The sequence below is a fragment of the Coregonus lavaretus genome (genome assembly GCF_964263955.1).
Source record: "Coregonus lavaretus genome assembly, chromosome: 1".
NCBI classification, from domain to species: Eukaryota; Metazoa; Chordata; class Actinopteri; order Salmoniformes; family Salmonidae; genus Coregonus; species Coregonus lavaretus.
This window is the reverse complement of record NC_139988.1, coordinates 77,922,184-77,948,301: the sequence shown is the minus strand read 5'-3', so window position 1 is coordinate 77,948,301 and position 26,118 is coordinate 77,922,184. Positions and strand designations below refer to the sequence as shown.

The window sequence follows — 26,118 nt, the reverse complement described above, 5'->3', positions numbered from 1 at the left end:
CACAACAAAATGTGGAAAAAGTCAAGGGGTGGGAATACTTTCTGAAGGCGCTGTACCTCCAGCTTTGTCCACATAGTTGCCTTGATCTCAAAATGAAGGGAAGATAATGGACCAAAGAACTATGAATATCCATCCCCACCAACCTTGTATTAGAAAAGAGCAGTAGAGGCTTCCATGGGGTAAACGAGATTGTTGAGATTCCTGCTATATCTGTATGGCTCTATGCTTGTGTTAGATAAAGTGTACAGTACATTTACATAACGTATAAGCTCTCTGAAGATAAACCTTTAAATCTGCGTGATTAGACTATGAGCTATTGCCAATTTCCCTTATATTCTGAAACTGTCAGACACTTGAGTTTGATTAAGTGAAATTCCTGTGGTTACAAAGATCTCATTCTTTGCCTCCTCCATAATTAAGTTGCTGGTCTGAAATTGTTCTATCCTACTCTCCTTCTCCAGATGTCAGTAATTTTGAATGAGCACAGAGCTCAGATCAGATTTAACAAAGCATAATACAAAAGAACAAACAAAGCTTCAGGACTTTGAGGAACTGGGGATGTCAGTAGCTGATCATAATTCCTCTTTCAAAACGGTCCTCTTATTCACTGCTTATTGTTTCCTATGTACTCAGTCCATTCAACAGCAGGTTTCTATTACATGTGATCTTGCAGAAATTGATAAACATTGTTGTTGAAACGCAATATATAACTGTTACATGAAGAAGAAAAAAAATATGTGAACCATTCAGGGTTTCATGAATGTGTGATTATCAAATAAAATCAAATGTTATTTGCCACATGTGCCGAATACAACAGGTGTAGACCTTACAGTGAAATGCTTACTTTCAAGCACTTAACCAACAATGCAGTGTTAAGTAAAAAATAGATAAGTAAAAAATAAAAATTCAAGAGCAGCAGTAAAATAAAAGACCAGTAGGGAGGCTATATACAAGGGGTACCGGTACAGAGTCATGTTGTCTACGGCAATGACTCAGTGTGTGTGTTTTTGACCATGTGTGCGTAGAAGCATGTGTATGTGACATCATATGAATTCAGTTGTGTTTGTGTACGTTTCCTACCCCTCGGAGCCGATGCTGGCAAGTGATGGAGCTGCCATCCCCATCCAGGAACGCCCAGAGAGCACAAAGGGCCTCTGTCAACCACGCTTTTAACGCCAATGTCCCGCACCCACACTGTCAGCAAGACACCCAGACACAGACCCACAACCACACAGCCTGGAATCATTATGGAATGTTCTGTTACTGTAGCCTACGTCGACAGCAGTAAAGCATTCACATGAACACGGCACATTCAGAAAAACCTCAGAACTGAGGGGGGAAATTATGGAATGAAAAACCTAGCACCAAATCTGTCCAGAAACTGTCTCCCCTGCTGCTGTCTCAGCAAAGCTGTGTTTCACACACTAAAATCACTCCCATCTCCATTGCTTGTGTTTTGCATTGAGTGGATGATATCCTGTTGGTTTTCCCTCCTTCTCAAGCCAAGTACAGCATGCAACTCCCTGGCTAGACTACAAGAACACAATACCATTTTGGGGGGATGATTCGCTGTGCTTAGAACAATATTTTAGTTCCAGCAGCAACCCAGAGAGCCCAGGGGGACTACAGGCCATGTGTTTAAACTGTGTGTCTTGCCAGCCAGGAGCTTCCCAGGACTGCTCTGTGTAGGGAACACCCATAATGGATCTGACAGACTCCACAGTCTTATCAATCAATTGAGTGTTCTTTAGTGAGTATCTAATGTAGAAACAATTGGTCTGTGTAGAGGTCGGTTTAAAAATGTAATGATTTTATGACATTGGGACACAGTACATCAGGGGTTCGGACAATGTTTCAGTAGGGGCCACAAACCTGATGATTTTCATCCTGACACTAGTATTACATAAACGTACTAAGCTGTAGGTTAGCTACATAGGCCTACTGAACATAAATCACTCATGAGTATGTATGGCAACTCACAGCAGAAACTATTTTGATTAATCACAAACACCACCTAGTGATCAGAATTGGAGATGCAGATGTTTTGACAAAAGCGCTTGACGTTTTAATGAGGCAAACAAGCAGCAGCACTATATCTGTGTTCATCAACACTGTAAAATGTCAGTAGAGGGTAAAGTGGTAACATTCACATTCTGCAACAATGCAGGTACAGTGATGGTGCTTATCCTTGTGGAATACTGTACCTCAGAAGTCCTAGCTCCTGTTATGACAGTATACTGTTACCATATAACAATACATATAATAACATGGACAGTCAAGGATATAGATTAACAGAATTTAGCTTAACGGAATTTCACCATCTTGGAATGGGGAAAAGCAGACATAACAGTACTAGTAGAAATGTAAAAACTGTCAGAAAACATTTTGGTGAGTCAACTATCTTTCAACTATTATTTTAAAGTAGCTGCCCAGTGAAAATCTATTTTAAAAGTTAATATTCTGTTAACTCCTATGCAAATAATGTTGTTGACTTGTCCGATACTCATATTTGTGGCCAAAGCATAAATTGAAGAAAAGAAACTTGCTTGCCATTTCCTCATAGAACATGATGTCATCTCCCTGAGGCGGATGAGCTGGCCGATCAGCGGTTTAGAGGAGGATGAGCTGGCCAATCAGTGGTCTACTTGCATGAATACTTTAGGACCATTATACACCCACACCATTCTGTTGTTGGGTTACACCCACACCATTCCAACACAAAAAAGCTGCTTTTTTAAACATACTTAATTGAAAAAATTTGGAAGGAAAACTATTTCACTCATATTTCACAGTATTAATAATCATTTCATATAAATTTGGAAACACTGGGTAGTTACTTCAAGTGCCAATACTGTACTCTTCAATGGTCATTCATTGCCAACATCCATATTATACTAACGTTATTTTACATAGCTCTTTTCTCCTTTAGATAACAGCTTTCTGTGACATAAGTAAGCACATTTTCCAATCAGGTGACAAATCATCAATATTAAACAATAAATTTTCCTTCATTTTATGATACTGAGACCCAATACCTTTTTCTGTCACATTATACACTGAGACAATGTTCTTTGCTTAGATCAATGAGTGAAGTCTTCTCTCTATGGCTGTTTCTTTCCCTCTCCCTCTGGTGTGCCCTTCCCTGCTGCAGGACTCTTAACAGCTCTGGGCGTTTTGGTAGCTTTGGGTGGCCTCTCCAACTTCACTAGTTTCTCCTTCTTAACCGTTGTCTCCTCCTTCTTTAGAGTTTCTCCTAATGTCTCCTCATTATCTGACCCCTCCCCCTTGACCTTTCTCAGCTTGAGCTTGCCCTTGACCGGGGCAGAGAAAGTGAGCGAGGCCTTGTTGAACTCCAGAGGGAAGATGCCCACGTCTCCGTCGAAACGGTTCTTGGCCACCTGGAGGGACCTCCGGCCGGGGCATGTCACCAGCTTCTTCTCCTGCAGGATGAGCACGTTATCCGCCTCCTGGCTGGCCTGGTAGACAGGAATTTCAAAGGTTACTAGTACCAACACAAATACAGTGCCTTGCAAAAGTATTAATCCCCCTTGGCATTTTTCCTATTTTGTTGCATTACAACCTGTAATTTAAATTGATTTTTATTTGGATTTCATGTAATGGACATACACAAAATTGTCCAAATTGGTGAAGTGAAATGAATAAAATATCTTGTTTAAAAAAATTAATAACGGAAAAGTGGTGCGTGCATATGTATTCACCCCCTTTGCTATGAAGCCCCTAAATAAGATATGGTGCAACCAATTACCTTCAGAAGTCACATAATTAGTTAAATAAAGTTCACCTGTGTGCAATCTCAGTGTCACATGACCCCAGTATATACAGTGGGGAGAACAAGTATTTGATACACTGCCGATTTTGCAGGTTTTCCTACTTACAAAGCATGTAGAGGTCTGTACTTTTTATCATAGGTACACTTCAACTGTGAGAGACAGAATCTATAACAAAAATCCACAAAATCACATTGTATGATTTTTAAGTAATTAATTTGCATTTTATTGCATGACATAAGTATTTGATACATCAGAAAAGCAGAACTTAATATTTGGTACAGAAACCTTTGTTTGCAATTACAGAGATCATACGTTTCCTGTAGGTCTTGACCAGGTTTGCATACACTGCAGCAGGGATTTTGGCCCACTCCTCCATACAGACCTTCTCCAGATCCTTCAGGTTTCGGGGCTGTCGCTGGGAAAAACTGACTTTCAGCTCCCTCCAAAGATGTTCTATTGGGTTCAGGTCTGGAGACTGGCTAGGCCACTCCAGGACCTTGAGATGCTTCTTACGGAGCCACTCCTTAGTTGCCCTGGCTGTGTGTTTAGGGTCGTTGTCATATTGGAAGACCCAGCCACGTCCCATCTTCAATGCTCTTACTGAGGGAATGAGGTTGTTGGCCAAGATCTCGCGATACATGGCCCCATCCATCCTCCCCTCAATATGGTGCAGTCGTCCTGTCCCCTTTGCAGAAAAGCATCCCCAAAGAATTGTTTACACCTCCATGCTTCCCGGTTGGGATGGTGTTCTTAGGGTTGTACTCATCCTTCTTCTTCCTCCAAACACGGCGAGTGGAGTTTAGACCAAAAAGCTCAATTTTTGTCTCATCAGAAAACATGACCTTCTCCCATTCTTCCTCTGGATCATCCAGATGGTCATTGGCAAACTTCAGACGGGCCTGGACATGCGCTGGCTTGAGCAGGGGGACCTTGCGTGCGCTGCAGGATTTTAATCCATGACGGCGTAGTGTGTTACTAATGGTTTTCTTTGAGACTGTGGTCCCAGCTCTCTTCAGGTCATTGACCAGGTCCTGCCGTGTAGTTCTGGGCTGATCCCTCACCTTCCTCATGATCATTGATGCCCCACGAGGTGAGATCTTGCATGGAGCCCCAGACCGAGGATGATTGACCGTCATCTTGAACTTCTTCCATTTTCTAATAATTGCGCCAACAGTTGTTGCCTTCTCACCAAGCTGCTTGCCTATTGTCCTGTAGCCCATCCCAGCCTTGTGCAGGTCTACAATTCTATCCCCGATGTCCTTACACAGCGCACATAGATTCCGTCTCTCACAGTTGAAGTGTACCTATGATAAAAATTACAGACCTCTACATGCTTTGTAAGTAGGAAAACCTGCAAAATCGGCAGTGTATCAAATACTTGTTCTCCCCACTGTATATATATATATATATATATATATATACACACATATACACATATACATACACACACACACACCTGTTCTGAAAAGCCCCAGAGTCTGCAACACCACTAAGCAAGGGGCACCACCAAGCAAGCGGCACCATGAAGACCAAGGAGCTCTCCAAACAGGTCATGGACAAAGTTGTGGAGAAGTACAGATCAGGGTTGTGCTATAAAAAGATATTCGAAACTTTTAACATCCCACGGAGCACCATTAAATCCATTATTAAAAAATTGAAAGAATATGGCACCACAACAAACCTGCCAAGAGAGGGCCGCCCACCAAAACGCACAGACCAGGCAAGGAAGGCATTAATCAGAGAGGCAACAAAGAGACCAAAGATAACCCTGAAGGAGCTGCAAAGCTCCACAGCGGAGATTGAAGTATCTGTCCATAGGACCACTTTAAGCCGTACACTCCATAGAGCTGGGCTTTACGGAAGAGTGGCCAGAAAAAAGACATTGCTTAAAGAAGAAAATAAGCACTTTGGTGTTCGCCAAAAGGCATGTGGGAGGCTCCCCAAACATATGGAAGAAGGTACTCTGGTCCGATGAGACGAAAATTTAGCTTTTTGGCCATCAAGGAAAACGCTATGTCTGGCGCAAACTCAACACCTCTCATCACCCCGAGAACACATGTTTTTAAATCGTCAGGGACTGGGAAACTGGTCAGAATTGAAGGAATGATGGATGGCGCTAAATACAGGGAAATTCTTGAGGGAAACCTGTTTCAGTCTTCCAGAGATTTGAGACTGGGACGGAGGTTCACCTTCCAGCAGGACAATGACCCTCAGCATACTGCTAAAGCAACACTCGAGTGGTTTAAAGGGAAACATTTAAATGTCTTGGAATGGCCTAGTCAAAGCCCAGACCTCAATCCAATTGAGAATCTGTGGCATGACTTAAAGATTGCTGTACACCAGCGGAACCCATCTAACTTGAAGGCTAGATGTGCCAAGCTAATAGAGACATACCCCAAGAGACTTGCAGCTGTAATTGCTGCAAAAGGTGGCTCTACAAAGTATTGACTTTGGGGCGGGGGTGAATAGTTATGCACGCTCAAGTTGTTTTTTTGTCTTATTTCTTGTTTATTTCACACGAAAAAATATTTTGCATCTTCAAAGTGGTAGGCATGTTGTGTAAATCAAATGATACAAACCCCCCAAAAAATCACTGTAGGTTAAAAATAAATCAGTGACAACGTGTGTTATGGTGAATCTCTGATTGAAAAAGAATTTGGGGGGCCTCCCAAGTGGTGCATCGCAGGGTTCGATCCCAGGCTGTATCACAACCAGCCGTTATTGGGAGTTCCATAGGGCGGCGCACAATTGGCCCAGCGTCGTCCGGGTTAGGGGAGGGTTTGGCCGGGGGGGGCTTTACTTGGCTCATGGTGCTCTAGCAACTCCTTTTGGCGGGCCGGGCGCCTGCAGGCTGACCTCGGTCGTCAGTTGAACAGCGTTTCCTCCGACACATTGGTACGGCTGACTTCCGGGTTAAGCGGTCGGGTGTTAAGAAGCGCGGTTTGGCGGGTCATGTTTTGGAGGACGCATGACTCGACCTTCGCCTCCCGAGCCCGTTGGGGAGTTGCAACGATGAAACAAGATCGAAATTGGCTGGTAAATCTAATTTAAAATAAATAAAATGTGGGTCTGTGAAACTTATAGACATACAGTACATGGAACTGTTTTTGATAATGTTGTCACAAGCACCCCCTATCAATCAAACATAGAGATGCACCCAACACCAAGACAGGTGTAATAAAAGCACTCAATGCTTTAAAGAGGCAAACAAGGAAGCAGCGTTATATTTATCTGTCTACATTTATATTGACATGATTCAGTATTAGATGTAACCCTCTACTCACCTTGGCCGTTCCAAAGATGGACGCTGTCTGTAGTTCTCTGTCATCCTCCTCTTTCCTGGGGTGGATGATCAGAGTGACGTGACAGCTGCTGTTGGTGGCAAACTTCCTGAAAGCTCCGATAATGTGGTCCTGGACGGCAAACTTGTCTACAGAGAGGTTCTCCTGGCCCATCATGAACTGCAGGTTGTCAATGATCACGTGACTGATGTCGTAGAGGTAGACAGCGTGTTGCATGGTGTCCAGCACAGCTCTGCAGAGGGAGAGAGGAGGGAGTTATTTACAATTCAAGCTTTACAGTACACCTATTGATTGACATATCACTCAACACTTTCAGAGGACTCACTTGATGTTCTGCTGCCCATGGAAGGTCATGAAATAGAGGGGCAGGTCCTCGAACCTGTCGGCCCACGAGTCGTACTGGTCCAGGTTCTCCTCCAGCCTCTGCATGGCGAACTGGGTCAGCATGATCTTGGCTAGGCGCACGTTGTTGATCTCAAAGCTGCCCCACAGCGTGTTGACGCCCTGCATGCAAAGGTCCAGGGCAAACTCACTGATGAAGGTGGTCTTGCCGCTGCCCGTGGGTCCTGGAGGGGAGAACAAAAAGGGAGGAGAGGTACGTTAAAGTTAGAGCCACTATCAACATAGCCAGTTAGATCATTTGCTTTTGATTTGACTTACACAGCCAAGCAATACTCACTCAGTCTAGTCTCAGGTTAAAATCAACCCCCATTTGAAGCATATTCTACCATAGCTAGCTATATACCTCCGTGTAGAACAACATGATCAAATGACAATATATGTCATCCTACTATACGCTATACCTGTGAAGACTGTCAGTTCCCCTTTGCGATGACCCTTCATGATCCTGTTGAGCTCTGGAAACCTGGTCCACTTCACCCCAGCCACCTGTTCAGTGTTGGCCAGCTCCCCGTAGACATCCTCCCTGAGCTGCCTGAAGGACACAATGGACTTGTGGGCGGCGGGTATGGAGGCTTTGACGATACGGGCCAGGTTCCTGCCCTGGAACAGGGCCTCCACAGGACAGGGCTGGAACTCCCCCGGGCGCACTAGGGAGCAGCGCTTAAGACCCAGCTTCCTGGAGAAGATCTTGGAGGCCTCCCAGGAGCGCATGTCCCCTCCCAGCCACAGGGTGACCCGCTTGAACTGCTCCAGGTAGGGCAGGAGGGCTGGGGGCAGAGTATTAACACCCCGGGGCAGAGCCACGCTGGGCAGGCCTGTGGCCTGGCTCACTGCCAGGGTGTCTACCTCCTGGCCTGTCAGCACCACCTCGGAGTCCATGCGTCCCACCAGAGGCAGCCCAAACAGGTTGTGGTAGGAGCCAGCCTTGGGCACCATGGCCTCGGTATAAGCTACCGTCCCGCTCTCCATGCTCTGGGCAGATAGCAGCTTGATGCCCCGCAGGCTGGAGTCCCTTCCACTGAACCAGGGGAACACCAGGCTCTTGGTGGGCTTGAATAACCTCACCGCAAACTTTTTGAGCGTGGCGTTGGAGATCTTGCCGATCTGGAACATGGTTTTGACTAGCTGCGCCTCCTCGTCAGGGAGGTCTGAGAAGGGCACGGCACTGGACCAGATCCTCTGCACCTCCCTGAGCTCCTGCTCCTTCTCCTCCCGCTCCTCCAGGCTCTCGGGGTAGCCCAGCATCACGTGAGGGCTGAGGGAGGCCTGGCCCTCCTTCTGCATCACCTCCAGGCAGTCCTGCAGGTCCTCCCAGCTCCCCTCCACCAGGGTCTCCTTGCACAGAAATTGGCCTGTGGTTTTGTCAATGAACATTGTAAAGCTCTCCTTCCCTGTATCCGCAGGGACACACACAGCCGAGTCCAGGAAAATGCTGGGGGCGTGCAAGCAGCTGTAGCCATCATGGAATGGGATGTCTTTAGAGCGCAGATATTGTTTGATATCGGTCACTGTAATAGGGTCGACAGGAAAGTCTAGGATAGACTTGGTATCCTTTTTGTAGCTCCTGGTACAACTGATTGGCAATGACATCCCCCATAGTTGTCCCGGAGGATAGTATGGAGGAATAGCAAATCTTGGAGTGCGTGGCTTGGTTAGGATTCTGACTAGGGAGGAAGAGAGGCCTCTTTGGGGAGGCAGCCTTGGGGTGCTGCGGGCTGCCACCTGCAAAAGACAGGTGGTCCCTTTCAGGAACCAGCTCATCCACATTTGTTACCTGTTCAAGACATTGGACCTGAAACATACAAAAGAAGGATTACACAACCAGCAAGGAAAAACATAGCTACGCTAATCAGTTAGCTAGCAAGCTACTAGCTACATACTCTACATCAAGGGTCCCAACTACATTCAGCCGCGGGCCAATTTTTTTCTTGAGCGTATATTCAGGGCCGGAACTAGGGTTTCCGTTAGCCGGCAATTGCCGGGCTTTGCCCCCCCCCCCCCCAAAAAAAGAAGATAGTTAAAACTGTTGCTGGCCAAAATGACCGGGAGAAAAAAATCCCATGGCAAAATAATGCTTTTTATTCATTGATGGAAATACCAGTTGATGTAAATACATTTGACCTTCATGCTTAAAGGTCTATAGGTTCATTTGCATTATTTAATGGAATTAAATTGGCCTGTGTGTATTTTCATAAGTCATCATTTATCCATCACACACACACGCCTTTCACAACCATAAGACCACTAAAAATGTAATTATTTTATCAAAATAGTTGAACCTGCTTTTATATATATATATATATACAGTGGGGGGAAAAAGTATTTAGTCAGCCACCAATTGTGCAAGTTCTCCCACTTAAAAAGATGAGAGAGGCCTGCAATTTTCATCATAGGTACACGTCAACTATGACAGACAAAATGAGGAAAAAAAATCCAGAAAATCACATTGTAGGATTTTTAATGAATTTATTTGCTAATTATGGTGGAAAATAAGTATTTGGTCAATAACAAAAGTTTCTCAATACTTTGTTATATACCCTTTGTTGGCAATGACACAGGTCAAACGTTTTCTGTAAGTCTTCACAAGGTTTTCACACACTGTTGCTGGTATTTTGGCCCATTCCTCCATGCAGATCTCCTCTAGAGCAGTGATGTTTTGGGGCTGTCGCTTGGCAACACAGACTTTCAACTCTCTCCAAAGATTTTCTATGGGGTTGAGATCTGGAGACTGGCTAGGCCACTCCAGGACCTTGAAATGCTTCTTACGAAGCCAATCCTTCGTTGCCCGGCGGTGTGTTTGGGATCATTGTCATGCTGAAAGACCCAGCCACGTTTAATCTTCAATGCCCTTGCTGATGGAAGGAGGTTTTCACTCAAAATCTCACGATACATGGCCCCATTCATTCTTTCCTTTACACGGATCAGTCGTCCTGGTCCCTTTGCAGAAAAACAGCCCCAAAGCATGCCGTTTCCACCCCCATGCTTCACAGTAGGTATGGTGTTCTTTGGATGCAACTCAGCATTCTTTGTCCTCCAAACACGACGAGTTGAGTTTTTACCAAAAAGTTCTATTTTGGTTTCATCTGACCATATGACATTCTCCCAATCCTCTTCTGGATCATCCAAATGCACTCTAGCAAACTTCAGACGGGCCTGGACATGTACTGGCTTAAGCAGGGGGACACGTCTGTCACTGCAGGATTTGAGTCCCTGGCGGCGTAGTGTGTTACTGATGGTAGGCTTTGTTACTTTGGTCCCAGCTCTCTGCAGGTCATTCACTAGGTCCCCCCGTGTGGTTCTGGGATTTTTGCTCACCGTTCTTGTGATCATTTTGACCCCACGGGGTGAGATCTTGCGTGGAGCCCCAGATCAAGGGAGATTATCAGTGGTCTTGTATGTCTTCCATTTCCTAATAATTGCTCCCACAGTTGATTTCTTCAAACCAAGCTGCTTACCTATTGCAGATTCAGTCTTCCCAGCCTGGTGCAGGTCTACAATTTTGTTTCTTGTGTCCTTTGACAGCTCTTTGGTCTTGGCCATAGTGGAGTTTGGAGTGTGACTGTTTGAGGTTGTGGACAGGTGTCTTTTATACTGATAACAAGTTCAAACAGGTGCCATTAATACAGGTAACGAGTGGAGGACAGAGGAGCCTCTTAAAGAAGAAGTTACAGGTCTGTGAGAGCCAGAAATCTTGCTTGTTAGTAGGTGACCAAATACTTATTTTCCACCATAATTTGCAAATAAATTCATTAAAAATCCTACAATGTGATTTTCTGGAAAAAAAAATCTCAATTTGTCTGTCATAGTTGACATGTACCTATGATGAAAATTACAGGCCTCTCTCATCTTTTTAAGTGGGAGAACTTGCACAATTGGTGGCTGACTAAATACTTTTTCCCCCACTGTATATATATATATATATATATATATATATATATATATATATATAATCACTGATTTGGCTTTCAAGTATGTCTATGAAAATGCCATTTTTTGTTACAAATTTAACTAGAACCATGCATAATGCACATTCACTAATAATGACTAACTTCTTGTAGCAGGCATTAATTAGGCTATAGAAAATTAACACGGGTCTCATCAACCATCTCTCAAGCCCACGTGCTAGTGATTAGCCAGCTAATCTTTATATTTCAAGTTTAGCCAACTTGGATCTATTTGCTAGCTAACAAAGTTGAACAGTTGAATTAATAATAATAATAATAATAATAATAATAATAATAAATTGAATTGTTATGAACACACCCCTCTGTTTGTCTCCAACTGTTTGAAAAGCATGTTAGCCTGTCCACTTCAGCAGTCCCGTTCTGTGAGCTTGTGTGGCCTACCACTTTGCGGTTGAGACGTTGTTGCTCCTAGATATTTCCACTTAACTATAACAGCACTTACAGTTGACTGGGGCAGCTCTAGCAGGACAGAAATTTGACAAACTGACTTGTTGGAATGGTGGCATCCTATGACGGTGCCTTGTTGAAAGTCACTGAGCTCTTCAGTAAGGCCATTCTACTGACAATGTTTGTCTATGGAGATTGCATGGCTGTGTGCTCGATTTCATACACCTGTCAGCAACGGGTGTGGCTGAAATAGCCAAATCCACTAATTTGAAGGTGTGTCCACATACTTTTGTATATTTAGTGTATCTCAAATTGCTGGTAAATCTAAATCGTCCAGGTCACGTTGTCCGGCGCCACATTTTCCTAATGGAAACCCTGGCCAGACAATAATTATAAAAAATGTGTACCATGCAAATTGACCACAAGAAGCCCAAACAAATATAGTTAGCTAGTATTTGACAAAAATACAATCATTTCAAACCTTGATTACATTGGTTTTCGATTCCATAGCTATGTCTCTCTATTTATGCTGGAAATACTTGGTAACAGATTTCCTAAATGAAAATATTTTTGATCTGATTTCCTGGGGATTTTAGTATTTTATGTTGCCTTAGACCGAGTGGCGCAGTGGTCTAAGGCACTGCATCGCAGTGCTAGCTGTGCCACTAGAGATCCTGGTTCGAATCCAGGCTCTGTCGTAGCCGGCCGTGACCGGGAGACCCATGGGGCGGCGCACAATTGGCACAGGGTAGGGGAGGGAATGGCCGGCAGGGATGTAGCTCAGTTGGTAGAGCATGGCGTTTGCAACGCCAGGGTTGTGGGTTCGATTCCCATGGGGGTATGAAAAATAAAAAATGATGTATGCACTCACTAACTGTAAGTCGCTCTGGATAAGAGCGTCTGCTAAATGACTAAAATGTAAATGTAATGTTATTTATTTTGCCCAGAAAACTTGAGGGGCCAAATAAAATCACTTGCGGGCCGCCAATTGGGGAACCATGCTGTACATTAACCACTAGATCAGGTATAGGCAACTCTGTTCCTGGAGTTCCGTGCAGGATTTTGTTTCAACTAGGCACCACACCTGACCAACTGAGACAATTTATCAGTTCAATGACTGCCTAAATTTAACACACCTGGTCTTCCAGGTCGGTTAAAACAATAACATGTGGCACACCAAGGTTGCCTACCCCTGCACTAGATGCTGGTTGTTGTTAACCAGCTAACTACCGGTTTCCACTGGCTATATCATAAAACATTCATGAAAAAAAAGAGTAGCTTTCTGGTCTTCATTTAAGGTTAGCAGTGTGGTTAAGTTAAAATCACATGTTAATAAGATAAATTGTATAAATAGGCGTGGTTTACGACTTAGTGGCTGTGGTAAAATCATGCTCACTAAATGTTTACAGGGGTGTCAAACTCAAGACAACCAGGTGAGGGGAGTTCGTAACTAATCAGTTACCTTAATTAATCAATCAAGTACAAGGGAGTAGCGACATACCGCAGACACTCGGCTCTCCATGGAACGAGTTTGACACGTGATTTAAGAGTTCAAAAAAAGGGACGCAGAAGTGGACAAAAACGAGGTTTCGGTAGCGTTAACCTTATAGTGATATGCATCCCCGCATTCATGCTTACAAACTAAACTAAAATGTTAACGATAAACACCAACCTTTTCTTACATTTCTTCTCGCATGCACACTTTTGCGGGCTTTTGTTGCGTTATAAAAATACGTCCGTGTGAAACATAGCCATCAATCCTGTACTGTATCGCATACACAAATCATACAAAGAGAACACTTTGATTGTACGTTTGTGATTGATAAATCAATTTATATTAATATTTGATTATTTTTTCATTGAAAATTCAACTCAAATGTATCACAACATGTATAAATGAATTGAACATGTATTGATTCCTGTGTTTGTGTTTCCGTCCGGACTTTTCACTTGACGGACTGCATGTTCTTCATGCCCGTCAAATTGTCCTTTAGATACCCAGTCCATGGAAATTAAACATAAAACATTTACATTTCTATAGATGATCTATATTGCAAAATGACATCTAGAGGCACCCCGAGTCGGTTCCTACAAAGTGTTCTGCAAAACGGGGTGGGTCGATATGTCTGTCAACTGAAGCGCATTTCCCTCATCTTCTCCAAGAATGGACAGAGCTCTCTGGGAGCCAGGTTAGTGTCATAAAGCTATCTAGCCTATGGGCCAATGTGGTTAGCTACCATTTATTATCCAGTGTGCTTTCTATGCCTGTGATATGTGGTTGTCCCACCTAGCTATCTTAAGATGAACGCATTAACTGTAAGTCGCTCTGGATAAGAGCATCTGCTAAATGACTAAAAAATACATGATTATCAACTAATCCTTTCTTAGGGAATTCATCGAAGAAGGAGTGGTGGATTTTGCCATAAAGAACCCTGGAACCGTTGTCTACGTTTCTCCTCAGTCCTGCAGGATCCCTAAAATTGTTGCAGAATACTGTAAGTGTGAATTGCATTATGTTTTGAATGGAGAAATGTGTTGTTCAAGTCGATGTATTAAATATTGTTCCACCATATCATAATTCACTGCTACAGTAATATGAGCTCGTCACATTTTTGTGGATGCATTAAACAAAATTTACGGTAGGTGACGCTAGAGCCAAACCGTTGCTCATGATGTTCTCTGTCAGTGAGTATGATCCAGGATCATCGCGCAGTGAAAACCAATGCCGTAGTGTATAATTTTGTATTCATTTTGACATTACATTGTTTGTGATTATTGCAGTTTGGATATTCACGTTATGCAGATCATGTTTTATCAAAACATCTCGAGGAATCGTTAAATTCCCTTGTGTTTTCCTGCAGTAAACGGCAATGTGAAGGAGGAAGCCATCACAAGCAAGACGTCTCAACAGATCGCAGAGCTAATAACCAAACTGACCAACCAGTCTGGCCTAGATATCATCCGTATCCGCAAGCCCATTCACACAGACAGCCCCAGCATCCAGGGCCAATGGCATCCCTTCACCAACCGACCCCCGTCCATTGGACCAATCGGACCCCAGAAACAGCAGGCCAACGAAAGACTTTGTGAAACCTCATAATATGGACAGTATTTTTGTCTGTTGTTGTCCACTCTCCACAGAACTGTCCAGAGCAACTCCATGGCAGATAAGCTATTGTGTTTCTGAAACACCTGAATCACCAGATATCTGTTATAGCATATCTGCCCATCTCATTTGAATGAATTTTGCACAGTTGTGTCAGAGGCTTGTCAACTGGTATTAGTGGAGCGCATACAGAACAGTTTGTGTGTCCAAACCAGTATTTCAAACTGCTCACTGCAGCTGCGCTTTACGAATAGAATAAAGTGGTCAATGTTTTTGACTCAAGTGACTAATTTGTGCTCATTTGGAAGGGGTAATTTAAGAACCTGTGAGGCTGGATATTTATGTGGATGATCATTTGAACTGTTCAAGCGTTTGAATCAGTCGACTGAATTCTCTGTAAGATAAAGCAAAATAATTACAAATGACTGCGACAGACAATCCAGACACATTGTAGAGATATGTTTATTTTTTATGGTATGTAGCAAATGTACTCATTTACATCAACAGCAGTGTTTTAAGTTGCCATTACTTACACCACAGTTCAGACAGAATCTCAACTCTCACAACAAAATGTCTGCCAATCACCAAAACCATCTGAACAGTGTGGAACGACCCAGAACCATATATGGCTCTTGAACATCTCTATCAGCTGCCCATCATTAAGAGAACAGTGAGCAGTGAATGTCACCAACGACTTTACTGTAAGCATGTCTTGTATGAACTCAGTGTTGACTGTCTGCCGATAACAACATAGCTTCAGAGTGGGTGGTGCTGTAAAAGATGTGGTCAGATAGGATTTCTGGTTGAACTTGATGGATGGGTTACAGGCACGTCACAGGAAAGGAAATAGTATAATCCAAAGGTTGATTGTGTAAAATGCGAAGGGTGCGTGAGTCATGAGTGTGGAGGGGAAGAGGAAGTGCACCTGTGACTGCAGAGCGATTAGTACTACGGTCATGTGGTCATGTGTTAGCAATTTGTTTGGTGACCAATGAGAATGGCATTATGTTTTCCGGCTGTGTAGTCAGCATTATAGATTCATAGTTTCAACAACTCAAATGTAAAATTGTGCCGCCATTCTGTTACGTTTTTTACGGTTACCTGTCAGAATGTAGGGTGGATTTAAAACAGGAGATGCTGTTAACCTTAATAGAATCCACTTAACTTCATACTAGCGAAGTTATTTATGTTGGGGAAAATGATATATAATCAACATAGTCTGTTATTCTAAGAACATCTACTGAACAGACTGCTGGTTTTTATATTGATTGGAGTAGGGTTGCCACTAGTATTAACATAGCTAATTATTTATCACACCGATTACAGGCAGCAGAGACTGACCAAAGTAGAGTTCTCACATCACATTTTGTTTCCCCAATGAGACCTGTCAGGGCTTGACCGACACTACGGGTGTAAAAGCTCTAAATAAAGATTGCTGTTGCTTAGTTACAGCCCAAGTCGCGGCACTCAGACTTGCCTTTTTTCCCCACCAGTCTTTCAGCCTGTGCTGTACCCCCGTACCCTGTCATAATCATATGTGTGAGTTACTCACTATGATATTTTGAGCAGTCTGTGGAGAATACAGGGTCGTGTTCATTAGGTTCCAAAACCAAATAAAACATACTGAAATAGGGAGGGAAAAAAGCACTCAGTTTCAACATGTTTTGCATAATGCTGTACTGTACTGACTTCCCCCTTGGGCGTTGACACACAGGATTATTCCCAGTCGATCTGACTTTGATGCAAAATAGTGTTTTTTATCCTTTACGGGTAGTTGCACAAAACAGTGACAATAACATATGAGAAAAATAAATATGTGACATTACTTTTGTCATAAATATAATCATTTCTCCTCAAGTGCTCTGATGCCCAAATAATTACACATGACATGGCCGACTACAGGGCTGATAAAATACTAAGTAGATTGTGAAGTAGTAGTCATATCTACATCGAACCAGAAAACAACACATAACATGGATGTAACACATTGATGTAACACTTTACAAGGGTATACTGAATCTCCTTATGTACAGAGCCAGAAAAGTCCTCGCAAGAGGTATAATGCAAATGAATCATTTAGTAATTGTTCACTCAAATGTATTCTGTAGGTGATGTGGAGTTAAAGGCCCAGTGCAGTCAAAAATGTGATTTTCCTGTGTTTTATAAATAATGTATTTCCACACTATGAGGTTGGAATAATACTGTGATATTGTGAAATTGAAGATAATTCCGTTTTAGTGTAAGAGCTGTTTGAAAAGCCCGCCTGAGATTTCAGCCTATTTTGGTGGGATGGAGTTTTGGCCTGCCTGGTGACATCATAGTTAATAGACCAATAAGAAAGAGTTCCAAACCTCTCTGCCAATAACAGCTAGTTTTCAATTTTCCCCTCCCAACTTAGACCACTCCCAGACAGTCATAGCAAAATTCTTTCTTGAGAAATTGCCCTTTGCTAAGAAGCAATTTTGTTTATTTTTGACCATTTTGACTGAAAACAATCACAGTAAGGTACTTCATTGTTACCTAGAAATGATTTGATATTGAGATAAAAATGGCTGCACAGGGCCTTTAATGTCTAAACCTCCATTTGGATGTTGTCATGTCTGTACAGTATGACGTGAGCGAGTATGTTTGTTGAAATGAGTGTTCCACAATGTTTATGGTGGCATACAGTATATACTGGAGGTGCGTATTTGAGTGTAGCAGCCAGCATGTTTGCCATTTGACCATAAGTAGTAAGTACACTACAATATCCATAACCGTATCCTAGTTCCCTGCCCTTGGAGATTGCACATGCTGATTGTCCTTCTGAGCAGTCACTGGCTCAGATCATCAGGGTTCCTCACACACTCCTTCTTCCATCCAGCTTCTCCATCTCTTCTGAGATCAACGTGATCTGGCTCCTTGCATATCTAAAGACAGATTCAATATAAAACAGCAGACATAAAGACTTAATACGGCAGTAATACACTCTACATATACAGTATGTCTGTTTTTTTTTTGTTTAAAATGAACTTCTCTCTGTTAAAACTTTAAACATAACGTGACAGCATCAGTGAATCACCTCTAATGAGAAATGACATGCCCTACAGTTTAAATGCCCAGTTTGTCATAAATGTCCAGTTTGTTCTTTCAACTTTAAATGTTCTATTCATAGGCTGAATGAACATGCTCAACTACCCTCATTTGTATGATTGTACTTTCGATACATAATTATTTATTTTACATGAAAAGATAATAAGATAAGCAAAACACATTCATCAGGCTTGCTTAACCCCTGCTGTAGACAAGCTTTAGTACAACATTAATATAATGGTCATGTGACATTGCGTTTCTTACACTTCTACCGAGAAACCTTGTGAAAACTGCATGTGTAATGAAACACGTCATAGTGCATAAATATTCTAATCAACCAGGTTCTGCTCGGCTATTATAATGACCAATGGGGAGATGGCACATCTCTGTTATAGCCCAGCACTAAAACACCTGATTCAACATAAATCATTGCCAAGCCCTTGATTAGTTGAATAGGGTGTTTTCATTAGTGCTGGGCGAGAACAAAAACATGCACACCCTGTGGGTCCTTTCAGGCCTAGGGAACAGGATTGAGGAACACTGCAGTAGCCCCTTTCCAAAGACAAGGTCACGGACACTGTTTAAAGGCCAGGCTTAATTGATTGGGGTGCTATCATGGAGGTTTGTGAACTCAGCAGGGTCCTCTAGGGCAGGGTTTCCCAAACTCGGTCCTGGGCCCCCCCTGGGTGCACGTTTTGGTTTTTGCCCTAGCACTACACAGCTGATTCAAATTATCAGAGCTTGATGATGAGTTGGTTATTTGAATCAGTTGTGTAATGCTAGGTCAAAAACCAAAATGTGCACCCAGGTGGGGAACCCAGGACCAAGTGTGGGAAACCCTGCCCTAGGGGAGAGGGGGAATGAGAGAAGAAGAGGGCAGGACGGGATTATGATACTGTAGCGTGGAGGGGACAGGGAATGGAAAAGGGAGGATATACCGATAGAGAGAAAGAGAGGGAGGGAATAAAGGTATGGGGAGAGAGGGTAAAGAGGAGAAGGAGGAAACCTGCTGGTGGTGCAAAGCAGCTTCTGCCAGCCCCCTTCCCACACACAAATACAGACACACATATCACACTCCCTCCCTCTCCTACTCTATCAGCTCACTTCATCACTGACCAGGACACACAGGTCAAATGTTTCCCTGTGCCGCTCGGCCGCGTTCGATAGATTCCACAAAAAAAGGACAACAAGCCTTCACTTGGTGTCTCTATGGAGTCCAGCCCATGAGCGATGCCAAGCGCCGCTGTTACTGTCAGCAACGCAGTGACAGATACACAAATCGGCGCGCTGTGCTGCGAGCCACCAGGGAAGCAGCCGGGCAAGAGCTGATTCAACACTTTACTGTGGTGAGGAGAGGCCTCTATTTAACACGGCAAGCCTTGACAGGTTTAGAGAGTACCGACTGACTGGCTGCCGTGAGATACGTTTCAGTCATCTTGTTCCTATGCTGGATGCATATTCCACCGTACGGCACCATATTCCCTATATAGTGCACTGCTTTTGGCCAGAGCCTTTTTATATCCCTATAGTGCACTAAAAGTAGTGCACTATATAGAGAAGGATGCCATTTCAGACACAGCCACTACTTGCTTTGGTCAGAGTGGACTCTCAAGGAAATGAAGTAGTGGAGTAGGTCCCCGGTCGTCTCTAGCGTCATATGTTGTTTTTGCGTTGACACTGATGTCACGTAAACATTGAGAGAGCGTTGCGGGTTAGGTAACAGTAATGCAGGTCTTTTTTTGTGCGAAGGTCCTATAGCTCGTCTGGCATGTAGCCACCAGCTTGTGACAGCAAAGGACACACAGCACCAACAACAACCTGGGCTGGAATCTGGACTGGACTGTTTATATAATATAATATAATATGCCATTTAGCAGACGCTTTTATCCAAAGCGACTTACAGTCATGCGTGCGTAATTTTTTATTTTTTTTGTGTATGGGTGGTCCCGGGGATCGAACCCACTACCTTGGCGTTACAAGCGCCGTGCTCTACCAGTTGAGCTACAGAGGACCACAAACAACCTGTTTCTTTTATACTGTTTTTTACACTGTGTATCCATATACTGTATTCTTCACATAACTCATTTTAATACATCTACTACTGTATATATCATTCTTAGTATATATTTCTGGTGTACAGAGCCTTCAGAAAGTATTCACACTCCTTGAATTTTTCCACATTTTGATGTGTTACAGCCTGAATTTAAAATGGATTATATTGAGATTTTGTGTCACTGACCTACACACAATAACCCATAATGTCAAAGTGTAATTATGTTTTTAGAAATTTTTAGAAATTCATTAAAAATGAAAAGCTGAAATGTCTTGAGTCAATAAGTATTCAACCCCTTTGTTATGGCAAGACTCACTCTGTGTGCAATAATAGTGTTTAACATCATTTTTTAATGACTACCTCATCTCTGTACCCCACAGTCGAGCAGTGAATTTCAAACACAGATCCAACCACCAAGACCAGAGAGGTTCTCCAATGCCTCTCAAAGAAGTGACCTATTGGTAGATAAATAAAGCAGACATTGAATATCCCTTTGAGCATGGTGAAGTTATTCATTAGACTTTGGATGGTTTATCAATATACCCAGTCACTACAAAGATACAGGCGTCCTTCCTAACTCAGTTGCCGGAGAGGAAGGAAACCACTCAGGGATTTCACCATGAAGCCAATGGTTACTTTAAAACAGTTACAGAGTGATAGGATAAAATTGAGGATGGATCAACAACATTGTAGTTACTCCACAATACTAACCTAAATGACAGAGTGAAAAGAAGGAAGCCTGAATACAAAGCGTTATGTTTGGGGCAAATCCAACACAACACATCACTAAGTACCACTCTTCATATTTTCAAGCATGGTGGTGGCTGCATCATGTTATGGATATGCTTATCATCGGCAAGGACTACGGAGTTTTTAGGATAAAAATAAACGGAATAGAGCTAAGCACAGGCAAAAGCCTAGAGGATAACCTGGTTCAGTCTGCTTTCCAACAGACACTGGGAGACAAATTCACCTTTCAGCAGGAAAATAACCTAAAACACAAGGCCAAATATACACAGGAGTTGCTTACCAAGACGAGATTGAATGTTCCTGAGTGGCCTAGTTACAGTTTTGACTTAAATGATCTTGAAAAATCTATGGCAAGTCTAATCTATGGCTGTCTAGCAATGATCAACAACCAATTTGACAGAGGTTGAAGAATTGTAAAAAGAATCATGGACAAATATTGTACAATCCAGGTGTGCAAAGTTCTTAGAGACTTACCCAGAAAGACTCACAGCTGTAATCGCTGCCAAATGTGATTATAACATGTATTGACTCAGGGGTGTGAATACTTATGTAAATAAGATATTTCTGTATTTCATTTTCAATACATTTGCAAAAATTTCAAAAAACATGTTTTCACTTTGTCATTATGAGGTATTGTGTATATTGGTGAGAAAAAAATCGATTTAATCAATTTTGAATTCAGGCTGTAACACAAAATGTGGAATAAGTCAAGGGGTATGAATAGTTTCTGAAGGCACCGTATATACAAATAGATTGCATTTGGATTACTGATACACTGTTATTTCGGTTGTTATCTGGATTTGTTCTGACATTCGTGATTTCTCGTTTCTAGTTTTCGATTATTATGTGTACTTTTTTGACATTTGTACTGCACTGTTAGGAGCTAGTAACACAAGTATTTCGCTGCACCCGCTATAACATCTGCTAAACTGCTAAACTTTGTACATCAATATGTCTACCTCTCTGCCCTTCATCTTTTATGGAGAGGAAAATTAAAGCTGATGTTTTCTTTTTGTTGCACCAAATTTGACAGAAGCTATTTGGTGGTGGTGGTGGTGGTGGTGGTGGTGGACTTTGACTTTGAAAAAAGGTTCAAATGACATAGTGACAATGTACATGTTCATAGTAATTGTGAAGTATTTCAACAACACCTGCAGGACACAGCTTTCTCTCAGTCTTACCTTTGCCTTCTGGTCTCCTGTTGGGCTCACACATCTTTGACAATCAGATCTATCATCATCATCATCACTCAGTTTCTCTGATCAATCTGACCAGAGATTAGTCATTAATGATGACTAGTGTCTTGATGTCTTCATTCTTCGTAATGATGTCGTCATTCTTTAATGATAGTCTTCATCCTGGCCAAGCTTAGATTAAACCTGCCGTCTATCCATGCTGATTTTTTTACCCCTTTGACACAGTCCGACGCTAACAACACAAAGATGCTAAAAAGTTCCATTTCAATTTGGTTTCGCCGCAACCATTTCAACGGGCATTATTTCAACAGGTTGCTACTGATGGCTGCCACAGCGATATTATTGCTATTTACATAAGAACAAAAGAAAACGAAGATAAGTGTGTGGTATTAAATTATGACTGAAATGTATTATTTGTCCAACCATATTTGCTCTCTTATGAGGTTCTGTAGTCCTGGGTCTTTAAGAGCCATCATAGACGTGTATGGCACTAAACTACAGTATCCATTGTTCTCTGAATTCAATAGTTTTGACGATGGTCTATAATGTTCATACAGGCTTTGATAGTTCCTCACACTCTTACATCCATCACCATCTCACTTCATGGTCATTAGTCATATGACCTGGGCTCTCATTGTCCCGTGTCCCACAATGCACCACAGTGCTCGCTGTGTGTCAGCTGACCAGACCAGCACTGACCCTACTTCCCCAAAAGGGTAAGGATCTGAGGTAGGATTGTAACTAACTTGTGTATGTATCATGTATGTGACCTTAAGTCCTTGAAAGTCCATCAAAGGGTCCATGTAATAGTACAATGTGTGTCCAAAATGGTTACCATGACTATATCAATGACTGCTCCAGTTTGGTAAAAGTCAGAAAGTCCTCTTTACTCCAATGTTCAGTAGTGAAATTACGTGGGCCACTTGTCTCGAGTCACAGGAAGCTGCACATTGGGTTTTAGGTATGGATACTCTCACAGGTTGCTTTGACACTGGGTAAACAGCAGCAGTATATTACAAAAGTTAGACCTCCCTGCCTCTTGGGGGCGCACTGGGGTTGTTGGGTTAAACCAATAAACAGATCAATGGGAAAGTGAGGTGGGGGGCTAGACGGAGCTCTCGTCTGGCAGCTGGGGGTCCATTTGTGTGTGCTTCCTCTTCTCTAGGATGCGGTTGAGCTCTTCGGTGAACGAGTGGTAGAGGGGAGACGTGCTCCCCTCGGGGTCTGCCGTCTGCCTCAGCAGCACGTAGCTGTTGCCGTTCATCTTGCGAAGGACACTGGGTAACGTCGCTGACATCCCGTTGGCGTACTCTGACGATGCGTACTCCGCGGAGGGCAGGGGTGGCGGCATTGGGAGAGGCGGGGCAGGAGGGGGCAGCAACTTCCCCGGAGACCCTCCCCCGGGCACAATCTGAAGGAAGCCGTCGCCCATGTCGTCCACGTTGGATACCGACAGGGAGCGGTGTCCGCGCTTGCTGTCCTGCCTGCCATTGCAGTGGATGGACATGGTCTTGAGCTCCAGATGGGAGTGGGAGCTCCTCTTTCTCTCGGCTGCGGCCCCCGACTCGGGCAGCCCCTCCTGGGAGTACTTGCGGCCCTGGTTGGGCCCTCGGGTGCAGAAGCTGACGTAGAGCAGCACTATGGTCAACACCAGGCACAGCCCACCCAGTACAGCCACCAGGGAGATATACATGGCCTCCATGTGCCTGTAGGTCTGGAACTCGGGTCCAGAGGGGAGGGGAGCAGGCGGGGAGGGCAGGGGCTGCTCGGTGGGACCGCTGGGGGGAAGAGAAGGGCTTGGTGGGGCGGTAGTGGCGGTGGTTGATAAAGTGTTCGTCATGACTGTTGGCCCCACAGGGAAGGGCAAGTCAGGGTGCACCCTCACCGTGTACAGCCTCACTGGCACCCACATGTCATTCTCCACGGCGTAGCAGCGGTAGTCTCCACTCTGGTCGGCCCGGGCGCCTATGAGGAGCAGACCGTCGGTGCCCACGCGGTGGCCTGAGTCGAGGTCATAGCCCTGGAGCTCATGGCCATCCAGTGTCCAGTGCGGCGTGGCCAAGTTGGAGTGCAGCTCGCACTGGAGGAGGACGTCGTCCCCAGACATCACCGTACGCCTGCGGTGGACTACTGAGAGAGAGAGAGAGAGAGAGAGAGAGAGAGAGAGAGAGATGAATACAGAAACAGATGTAAAGAAACGGCAGGTCATATTATCAACGCAGAGGTGAGTAACAGGACATCTTAACCTTTCAGCATCACTTCTCATCTTTATTCGTAGTAAGCTTCTGTAAGCAGACAGAACCCTGCAATGCAGACAGCTCGATTATCTGCCCTCTAATTTAATGTAGGAGGACCTGATTAAAGTGAGTGGAGCAGCCTGGGGGAGTAGTAACAGCTCTGCACACCTAATGAAATCCCTTAATGGCCTTTAAATGGTTTGGGTTTGTGGGCAAAAGAGCCACATGTCGGAATATATTAATGCCGTGATATCCCTTAAAATAGAACTTGTGTGTGTGTGAGTGCGTGTTCGTGTGAATGTACGGTGCCTATGTTTGAGAGCGACGGGCACACACGTGGTGTGTGTGTGTGTGTGTTCAGTACATACCAGCTCCTGTGCTGTTGTCACAGCCTCTGTTCCCTTTCTGTATATCCTGGGTGAGATTGGAGCTGAATAGGAGCCAGAAGAATGTCAGTTCTCATTTATGCTTTCAGGGCAGTAGGCACCCACACATACTGTACACACAGACAAACTAGCCATAGAGAAACGGTATAACATTTGAACAAGAGTAATTTCATATTACTCATTGAAGTACACAGAAAATAGGACATTGGGTTGTGTATTTATGTAATCAAACAATCCACCCATTTAGTAGAAGTACCTCATGGTGTGTTCAGCTAAAGTCAATAAAAGAATGTAAACAACAAAATCGAATGTTCAGAGCATAGCCTATTAAAATATGATAGCAGTTGATCTGCAAGGTTTCTTTGAATTGTAATGAAACTCTCTCTTAAACTAATGCGGTGCTCAAAGCACATAAACAAATCCACAGGAAAACCACAGAAGAGTCTGATGCGTCTGCAGCAGTAATGGAGATTAAAATGTCTGACGCTCACTCATGCAGAGTAGATCAGCCCAGACACAAAACAGTCCCCAGGCTCACTCACTAGTATCCCACTAGCGTGTGTGCGTGTGTGTGTGTGTGTGTGTGTGCGCGTGTTTGTGCCTGCCCTCACCTGTTTGTGCATGAGGAAATTTCCACACACAGCACCCCGTCCCAGCCACAGAAGGGGTCCCGGGCAAACACACAGTCGAAACAGGACGTGTAGCGCTGGCAGGAGGACAAGGGGACCTGGAGCACTGCAGAGTTGGAGCCCACATAGACACTTCCCTGTTGGAGGAGAGCTCATGTTTCATGACTATTTGGTAACAATGTACCTACAACTGGCAGTTACAATGCTTTAAAACGTGTTATTAGCATGTATGAGCAATTTATAGTACCTGTGCCTGGGAGATGACCACGCTGTCTACAGGCTGAGGTTCCTCAAACAGCTGCAGCTCCTCTATGATGTGCATTTGACCTCCGACCTCCACAGCCCTGTGCAGCCAGCCCTCATCTGCAAGGAAAAACACAGACATATAATGTTCATCCAACGTTTATATAATGTTCATATAACATTGATATAACTCTCATATAACATTCATATGAAATTCTTCCAAGAAAACATATGTATTATGCATTATATACCTAGCCAGACTCACCAGTTCCCAAGAAGAGCACGGTGTAGACGTGTCCGTCCAGGGCTGCCACCCGGTGCACGGCCATCTTGACGTAATTGACACTTCTCTTGAAAATTAGGGGGCGCCCTCCTATGGGGTGGACCTGTGTGGACATCAGGGGGTGGCGCCTCGCAAAGGTCAAAACCTTGTCTGGGAGGTCACGGGACGAGTTGATGCCCTGGGACCGGTGTATGTTTGTGATACACTGGAGGGAGGGAGGGCAGTGAGAGAGAGGGAAAGAGAGAGCAGTCAATACAGATCAGAAGCATTAAGGGGCTTCCTCTTCTACACCAGCATATTAAAGAACTAGTCAGGT

At 43.7% G+C, this 26,118-nt stretch overlaps 3 protein-coding genes across 7 annotated transcripts in view; 1 reads left to right on the top strand and 2 right to left on the bottom strand.

Moving 5' to 3' along the window:
- Positions 1-1,879: 1,879 nt before the first annotated feature.
- Positions 1,880-13,589, bottom strand: twnk (twinkle mtDNA helicase). The gene is made up of 5 exons (XM_084164675.1): positions 13,520-13,589; positions 7,897-9,287; positions 7,419-7,659; positions 7,076-7,325; positions 1,880-3,476 (listed from the first exon to the last, which is right to left on the bottom strand). Exons 2-5 carry the CDS (start codon positions 9,260-9,262, stop codon positions 3,102-3,104), a joined length of 2,232 nt encoding a protein of 743 aa, XP_084020801.1. The 5' UTR covers positions 9,263-9,287; positions 13,520-13,589; the 3' UTR covers positions 1,880-3,101.
- A 206-nt stretch (positions 13,590-13,795) lies between these two features.
- mrpl43 (mitochondrial ribosomal protein L43) lies at positions 13,796-15,230 on the top strand. Its single transcript, XM_084165114.1, has 3 exons — positions 13,796-14,036; positions 14,236-14,342; positions 14,709-15,230. The coding sequence occupies exons 1-3, from the start codon at positions 13,906-13,908 to the stop codon at positions 14,945-14,947; spliced, it is 477 nt and encodes a 158-aa protein (XP_084021240.1). The 5' UTR covers positions 13,796-13,905; the 3' UTR covers positions 14,948-15,230.
- Positions 15,231-15,397: 167 nt separating this feature from the next.
- The window catches only part of sema4gb (sema domain, immunoglobulin domain (Ig), transmembrane domain (TM) and short cytoplasmic domain, (semaphorin) 4Gb), a 46,877-nt gene continuing 36,156 nt past the window's right edge, over positions 15,398-26,118 (bottom strand). For 4 of the 5 annotated variants that reach the window (XM_084164096.1, XM_084164097.1, XM_084164095.1 and 1 more), the window contains 6 exons: positions 25,785-26,007; positions 25,524-25,639; positions 25,259-25,413; positions 24,630-24,691; positions 22,010-24,154; positions 15,398-17,862 (listed from right to left, as the gene is read on the bottom strand). In XM_084164096.1, the coding sequence (XP_084020222.1) occupies positions 23,130-24,154; positions 24,630-24,691; positions 25,259-25,413; positions 25,524-25,639; positions 25,785-26,007 (1,581 nt within the window). In that variant the 3' untranslated portion in view covers positions 15,398-17,862; positions 22,010-23,129. The remainder of the gene's footprint in view (positions 17,863-22,009; positions 24,155-24,629; positions 24,692-25,258; positions 25,414-25,523; positions 25,640-25,784; positions 26,008-26,118) is intronic. The other variant, XM_084164099.1, reaches the window with a different exon arrangement.